The 8,993-nt window shown below is 37.0% G+C and overlaps 1 protein-coding gene across 1 annotated transcript in view; it reads right to left on the bottom strand.

Moving 5' to 3' along the window:
- LOC135202328 (uncharacterized) overlaps positions 1-3,665 on the bottom strand; it is a 16,267-nt gene extending 12,602 nt beyond the window's left edge. Inside the window, exon 1 of the mRNA XM_064231677.1 lies at positions 3,302-3,665. Coding sequence (XP_064087747.1) covers positions 3,302-3,418 — 117 coding nt within the window. The 5' untranslated portion in view covers positions 3,419-3,665. The remainder of the gene's footprint in view (positions 1-3,301) is intronic.
- Between the last annotated feature and the right edge of the window lie 5,328 nt (positions 3,666-8,993).

Here is an 8,993-nt window from a genome sequence, read left to right as displayed (position 1 = left end):
TGCCGTAAATATATATATATATATATATATATATATATATATATATATATATATATATATATTTTATATTATATATATATATATATATGTATATATATATAATATATATATATATATATATTATAATGTATGTATGTATATATAGCATATATATATATTATATACATATATAAATATATATATATATATATATATATATATATATAATATACTTAGAATATAAAGGGCTATCATAGTACTGTATCATATATATACTCAGAGCATATTTGAAGGACCTTCATAATACTGTATCATATACATATTTAGAGTATATTCAAAGGACCATCATTATACTGTATCATAGAAACTCAGAGAATATTTGAAGGACCTTCATAATACTGTATTCATGAGTTCCTCCTCCACGTACGATACCTCGCTTAGTGACGTCACTCGAACGCGGTGACGTCTTCCCGTTTTATTGATGTTTCTCGCGCCATCTATTGGAGCTTCCGTGACTGAATTTTGTCCCGGTGTATTTTTGGTCCTCTAATAATAATACCCGATGGTATGTCGCGTGACTCACGCCCTCCTCCCTCCTCAGCCCGCTCTCTCTCTCTCTCTCTCTCTCTCTGTTCCGAAACACCTCGATTTTTTTCCTCTCTTCCTTAGGTAAGCGTTCTTTTCGCCTTACCGCTCTCTTTCTTTCTCTCTTTCTATCCGTTCCGCAATACCTTGATTTTTTCTTTGTATCCTTCGAGTAAGCGTTATTTTCTTCTCTCTCTCTCTCTCTCTCGGTTCCGCAATACCTGATTTATTTCTTTGTATCCTTCGAGTAAGCGTTATTTTCTTCTCTCTCTCTCTCTCGATTCCGCAATATATACCTTGAATTTTTCATTGCTTCCTTCAGGTAAGCGGTATTTTCGTCTCAAATCTCTCTCTCTCTCTCTCTCTCTCTCTTTCTCTCTCTCGGTTCCGCAATACCTTCCCTTGCTATCCTCAGGTAAGCTTTATTTTCGTTTTACGCCTATTTATCATTATCATCACCATCGTCATCATTGTCATGATCTCGCACACCGCATGAAGCAGAGGGCCCCTGAGAGAATTGTCTTTCGTTATTCAGTACTTGTCTTCTTCCTTCAGGTGTGGCCTTGTTCGCTTTCAGTATCTTTTTTATCCTTAATTCTTTATGTTATTCTCTGTTTTGTTTCCTATTTTCACATCTATCTTTCTTAGTTTTGGTTTTCTGTGTGTCTCCTACTTACCTAGATGTCGGTTTTTTTTATTTCCAATGCTTCTTCTGTTCTGTCTTTTTCTGTATCATCCTATTTATCTGAATATATATATATATATATATATATATATATATATATATATATATGTGTGTGTGTGTGTGTGTCTGTGTATGTGTGTGTGTATGAGCTCCTCTCTCTCTTATTAGGTATCTGCCTGTCTCCCTCGCTCCCCGGAGTAGCAATTTCCATTCTCTCTCTCTCTCTCTCTTCTCTCTCTCTCTCTCTCTCTCTCTCTCTCTCTCTCTTCGCTCAATCCCTATAATGGCAATTTCCATCTGCCTTTCCTGCGCTGTGCTTTCTCTCTCTCTCTCTCTCTCTCTCTCTCTCTCTCTCTCTCTAAGTATGTCTACCTCTCTTCGCTCACTCCCTAATATGGCAATTTCCATTTTCTGTCTGCTGCTCCTCTCTCCTCTCTCTCTCTCTCTCTCTCTTTTTAACCTTCACATCCCGTTTCGCCGACCCGACAGACCCCCAAATGCCCCACCCACTTCAGATTTGCATCGGCGGCGAAAAAAATAATTTCTAGGAATTACATTGGGTGCGCCGACTCCCTTGTTCATCATGGACTAATGCGATCATTCCTGGTTCCCGAAAAAGCAGGTTCCCACCTGGTTTTGGGAATTAGGGGACTCGAATTACGCAGGTGTTCCATCATCGGAGGCTTCGATACGTAATGAGGTCCGCTGTTTGCCAATTGGAGATTTTTTTGCATAAATGTGTTATGTATATTATGCATGTATGTATGTAATGTAAAAATGTACTATGTATGCGTACACATACAATCTCCCAAACACGCACATACGTCTCTCTCTCTCTCTCTCTCTCTCTCTCTCTCTCTATATATCATATATATATAGATATATAGTATTATACATTCTTATATTTGTTTATCTATATATATTATTAAAATATAATTTTTATTCTTATTAAAATATTATACTATATATACATATCTATACAATTGTATTAATATATATACATATACATAGTATATCTAACTAATATTATTATATACTTGTATATATACTGATAAAAATATATAGATGGACAAATAGATGGATGGATATATCTGTAGCTCTCTTTCAATAAGTATAAAGTATATTCACATCTATATGAAGCTAGCGTTAATTATAGGCGGATAAAATCAAGATCACAAAAAATATGGCCCAACCATCTGGTGATGACGATGACGAATTAAACAGAGATTCCGCTTAAACTCATGAACGAGAATAAATTTAATGACGAAACTAAACAGGCAATGAGCATGCAACAAGAACGTGCTTTAGCTGGCGAGAGTCGACGATAATATATTATATTAATATATATAATTTGTATATAATTATATTATATATAATAATAGAATAAATATAGATTAATATATTAGGATAAATTAATACACACACACAACACACACATATATATATATATATATATATATATATAATATATATATATATATATATATATATATATATATGAGGACATTTTCAAGCTAACCCACTGGCATCAATATTGAAAGCTCTCATCTCTCTCTCTCTCTCTCTCTCTCTCTCTCTCTCTCTCTCTCTCTAAAAATAACAGTGATCATTATCTTTAGTCATGCACATACTTGAAGACTAACTGTTCTATTCATATTAAAAGCCCTCATGCTCGTTTTCTCTTTATATATATTCTCATCTTTTGAGAGGAAGAGAGAGAGAGAGAGAGAGAGAGAGAGAGAGAGAGAGAGCGAGAGAGAGAGAGAGAGAGAGAGAGAGAGAGAGGCTGGTGGGTGGTGGAGATATGAACTGAACTGTTCATGTCTCCACCATGCACCAGACTCTCTCTCTCTCTCTCTCTCTGAAAAGGTAAGAATGAACACCATACTGGCCGACAGATCCATTTTAAAGCAACTAAACCATTTAGTTCAGCTAGCCGGAACAGTCACGAACACACACACACACGCACGCACGCACAAACGGAGGCATACCAAGCGAACGTCATAAAAAGCCCCACTCGATCAGATCAATAAAGTTCCCAGCCGTACGTACCTCCTGAGCCGACGGCGACAGACGGATTTTCAGGCGCTCCTCATTCTCACCGCCGGATATCGCTTTGGCCGAGCAATAGCCGGTTACGGCTAAGAGGATCAACGGTATCGCATGCATGATGTCCGTAGAGGAAGGTATAAAAAGTCTGCGGGTAAGATAGTTTGCTGATTGGCTTCGTCCTTTCGCAATAGGTCTAGTGAGTCTAGGCCGAACCTTCACTTTTCGTGGGCGGGGTGGGGAAATCACACGGACACGAAGCACGTTTTCTCTCCCATGCTTTATATCAAGAGAGCTCTGGGACGCAGCACCTTCACCTGGCAAACTAGACTCGTCCGCGGCTGAGACTAGACTGTGCAGGCCATGGCATTTTGGTCTTACTCGTCGGGCGTTGCAGCGCCAATCCTGCGAGGTGCCAGGTAGCCTACATTTCGCTTTTTTGATCTCTTGCTTTCGTCGTTCTTTTATTGAGTCATGGAGATTTGTTCGAGGCTTAATAACGATAGCAAATTGTTCACAAAAGTGTAAATAAAACTATATTTATTTTATTTTTTTTACGGAAGAATAAAATTGATTTCGTTTTTACTGCTTTGTTCGTCGTGTGAGCACCGATTGCGTCAGGACGTTCTCAGTAAGACTTGGTTTTGTTTTCCTTCTCTGCATTTCCGTTCTTCTTCTTCTTCTCCTTCTTCTTATTCTTATTTTGTATTTGATTCATGTTCTTACTTTCTCCTGACTGCATGAGAAACGATCTCACTTCAGTGTCCGTGCATCATCACGTATAAAATGCCTGCTCTATATTTCTGTGTTTACAAAATGCTTTCTCTCTGGGAAAAGGGATATTCCCATTCATCTTTTCCTCTTTCTTTAAATTTCTAAGTAACTGGAGATTGTGACGCGTGACATGATACTGCATCTGCCGTAATCATTGTTCTTAAGCAAAGTGACCTACATTGATAATTTTCTTTCTGTATTCTTGGGTAATGCATGATTTTAATTATTTATCTAAAAGACAAACATAGAAACACACACAACACACACACACACACACACACACACATATATATATATATATATATATATATATATATATATATATATATATATATAAAACGCCATTTCCTCATTGATTATTTAACTGCTGAGTCGAGAGTGAGACCCATGTGTAGAAAACTTCTGGAGCCATTTCATAATTCTACACAGAAAACCCACCAGCAGCGCGTCGAATGCTTCTACAAATGTTGCACTTTACAACTTTTCAGGATCTTACTTGCTTCATGGATGCTGATGTCTTTTCTTTCGAATACCTCATGTACTCCATCCATCTCTCTCTTCTTCTTGCCTCTAACAACTCTGAAACCAAACCTCTTTCCAGCTGTATATATGTCATCTTTTCCATTCTTATCACGTGACCGAGACATTTCGGCGATACTCTTTCTCTTAGGCGATTTGATTGTACTTCTACCGCTTGCACCTCGTGATTCTGGAGCTTCACTCTCCCTTCTGTGTTCCAGTGGCCCAATTTTTACTCCTATTGAAAGTGGTTTCATTACATTTCAATGTGTGTTAGTGTCTTATTTTTTACTGGGATACGAGTCTAATATTCCTTCGTTAATGCATTTTATTAATTAATCAGTTTGTTTTAATTCAATTTTCTTGCAAAATAAATAGCAGTTGATGAATAAAAGCTATATGTGTATTTACTACATTTATAGATATATTAATGTATGTATATTTACATGCATATTGTATATATACATATATATGTATGTATGTATATATAGTATCTATGTATATATATATATAATATATATATATATATATATATATATATATATATATATATATATACAGAAAGAAACAATAATGTTTTTATAAGTATTATTCCAAATTACTGGTACTGAATCAACGGAGGGAGAAAAGCTCCAATTATCAAATTAAGAAAAAAACAGCAAAGGGCCATCTGACAATACAGGATATTAAACAATAAGTGCCGATGAAAAAAAATAAAAAAAGAAAGATCAGGAGCCCATTGACAGAAAAGAAAATAAACATTAATTGCCAACTCCAAGCAACGATATTTACTCTCAAGTGATTCGGGGAAAATATTCTTTAAGGTTCCTTTGTTCACACACACACACACACACAAACACACACATACGCACACACACTAAAACGGAGTCATTGCACAATAAATGATTTTGATCTCGTAATTGAATCCTTTATATTCTCTTCAAATATTTGATAATGCTTAAGAGGGTATTATAGAGGCCAAACAATGTCATGGTTAGATTAGTATTTCGATAAGCTTGTTGTATTGTATTATGATGCAATATATCATTCTGAGATACAATACAATGAGTTGTACAAATACTTCCCTGGTGTCTGAATCCAATCGTGGCACTGTTTGGTCCACTAGAATATGTTTTGAAAATACATTCAATATTTAAATAGAATATCTAGGACCCACTATTTATTGTGGAGGGATTCCTTTGTAATTTGTGCATTCCAATTTTTTTTATCTATGTAATTTTCCGATTATTTGCATTACTAGCAGCTTTCTTTTGAGGCTTATAAGATTTTTATTGGAAAAATCTTCGTCACTTTCAAATGTCTTTCTAATTCGACAAAATTAAATACCTTTGTCTGAACTAATTAAAAGTTTTCCTTAAATTGCCTTATATGTGTTTATATTACTCTCATTATACGTTTCGCTGACAAGAAATTTTTCAGTGGTTTGCATTTTCCAAAACATATTTATAGCATGCTTCAGTTTCTCTCTCTCTCTCTCTCTCTCTCTCTCTCTCTCTCTCTCTCTCTCTAATTCAGTGCTACTAGTAGTTAGGATGTCAGGTAATTGCTAATCACTCAATCGACAATTTCTCTCTCTCTCTCTCTCTCTCTCTCTCTCTTCTCTCTCTCTCTCTCTCTATAAGTCAGTGCGCCTGGTAGCTATGACGTCAGTCAAATAGCACTCAATCGACTTACCTCTCTCTCTCTGTCTATCTCTCTCTGTCTATCTCTCTCTTTCTAAGAAAGGACCCCAGGTAGCTATAACGTCAGTCAAATAGTATTCAATCGACTAACTTCTCTCTCTCTCTCTCTCTTTCCAAGTCAAGTGCTTCTGGTAGCTATAATGTCAGACAGATACCATTCAATCAACTAACCTCTCTCTCTATCTCTCGAGGTCAGCGCTCCTGGTAGCTATAACTTCAGAGACTTAGTATTCATTCGACTAACCTCTCTCTCTCTCTCTCTCTCTCTCTCTCTCTCTCTCGTAAAAAGGGGCGTGACACCTCATTGGTATTTTCTCATCGTAAGCCCGTGTTAGTAATGAAGATCCAATGCAGTGGCTCTTCGGAGAGAGTGGACAAAGGGAACTAAGGGGTATTTACTCTGAATCACTTGACGAGAGTAGATAGCGGTGCTCTGAGTTGGCAATTAATGATATTTTTTTATATTTTCTGCCAATGTGCATTTTGTGTGTGTGTGCTTTTTTTCTTTCTTTTTTCTTGGGACTTAATCTTTTTTCGCTTGTGTTGTCAGGTATATATATATATATATATAGTATATATATATAATATATAGTATATATATATATATATATATATATATATGTATTCTTTTTTTCTACTAGATAAGAGAGAGTTCGCGTTGCTTCGATTATTCAATCACATAAACTTCGTTATATCCTCTCTCTCTCCCTCTCTCTCTCTCTCTCTCTCAAATAAAAATAAATAAATAAATAAATATATATATATATATATACTATATATAGATATTACATATATATTGTAAATAATTTTTAGATGGTAAATAAGCAAATAGAAAAAAAAACAGATGAGATGCAATAAAAAGTAAACGCATTAACAACAGATATCCGACTCGTATCCCAGAGAAAAGGAAACACACACACACATACACACACACACACACACACGCACGCACACACACACACGATCTTCGAGGAATACCTCTCTGCACCGCATAACGAGAAATTACGACCCCTGACGTTCTGCGCCATGACACACTTTCCCCAAACTCCAAACGGGAAAATAATAAAGCGAGAGAAAAAAAAAAAAGGTTTAAAAAACGTGATTTTCTCATTTATTCGGCTTCCCGGCAGTCGAATGGACATCTTGGTAGGGTCGTGAAATCGAAGACCATGGACCATTTCGCCCCTAACCACCGTGATGAACGGAAGGCAATTCGACGTTTTATGGAAGCTTTGCAGTAAGTGGTTCCTGGAGCTCTTGCCAAGGAGAGAGAGAAGAGAGAGAGAGAAGAGAGAGAGAGAGAGAGAGAGAGGAGCAGAAGAAAGCATGAACGAGAGAGAGAAGAAGAAAGTGTGAACGAGAGAGAGAGGAATGAGCACACTAGAGAGAGAGTGTGTGTGTGTAAGAGAGAGAGAGAGGAGAGAAAGCGCGAACGAGGGAGAGAGAGAGAGGAGAGAAAGCGTGAACGAGGGAGAGAGAGAGAGAGAGAGAGAGAGAGAGAGAAAGGAAGGTCTGCTCTCTCGAGAGAGAGTGAAAAAAAAAAGAGAGAAAATGTGCACACTACAGAGAGAGAGAGAGAGAGAGAGAGAGAGAGAGGAAGGTCTGCTTTCGAGAGAGAAAGAAAGAGAATGTGCCTACAACAGAGAGAGAGAGAGAGAGAGAGAGAGAGTTGGAACGAGAAAGAGAGAGAGAGAGAGAGAGAGAGAGAGAGAGTGTGTGAACGAGAAAGAGAGAGAGAGAGAGAGAGAGAGAGAGAGAGAGAGAGGAATGTCTGCTCTCTGTCTAGAGAGAGAGAGGATGTGCTACTACAGAGAGAGATAGAGAGAGAGGTCTACTCTCTTTCGATAGAGAGTGAGAGAGAGAAAGAGAATGTGCACACTACAGAGTCAGAGAGAGAGAGAGAGAGAGAGAGAGAGAGAGAGAGAGGAGAAAATGAAAGTGTGCTCGACAGAGAGAGAGACAGAGAGAGAGAGAGAGAGAGAGAGAGAGGAAGTGTTGATTAAGGAGACAGGAAATGAGAGAGATAAAAAAATAGGAAAATCCATGAATACAAACGAGAGAGAGAGAGAGAGAGAGAGAGAGAGAGAGAAAATGGAAATTTTTCGTACAAAGATAATAATCATATTTTCAATTTCATTTTTTAGGGCATAATTCAATTAAACTCTTCAGTTATAGGGTGCAACTCGAGGCTTTAAATTTCAAACTGTTTCAAAGGGAAATAGTTTCATCACATGTTTTGTAGATGAACGTTGTAAACATATTTTCAAAGGAAATATTTTGACCAAATGTTTGAAAAGGATGTTTTAAAAAGGTGTTTTAAAGAGAATGGTTTCGCTTCGGTATATTTTCTAGGAAATACAAGGAAAAGCAGGCCATTTCAATAGAATATTCTGATAAACAGACTGAGACATGTTCTTCGTAAACCTTGGCAGATAAAAAAATTCACTTTCACTTTAAGACTAAATAAATGAGACGCCTCAAATTTTTCATTTAGTTGACGGTAAAGTTACTAACCTCTTTTGTTGAGTCACGAAGGAAGCAAACGAAGTCGTTGAACAAACGAATTCGTCATCAACGAACGAGCGAGAGTCTGGATTCCAGGCGGCCGTTTTCGTATGTGATTACATCACTTGACGCGTCATGATGACGTCAACACCGTTTTGTCTCAAGGGTGTTGCATTCTCGACATCACAGCAGCC

This window comes from Macrobrachium nipponense, chromosome 30 (genome assembly GCF_015104395.2).
Source record: "Macrobrachium nipponense isolate FS-2020 chromosome 30, ASM1510439v2, whole genome shotgun sequence".
Classification (NCBI taxonomy): domain Eukaryota; kingdom Metazoa; phylum Arthropoda; class Malacostraca; order Decapoda; family Palaemonidae; genus Macrobrachium; species Macrobrachium nipponense.
This window is presented reverse-complemented; position numbering and strand designations above follow the sequence as displayed.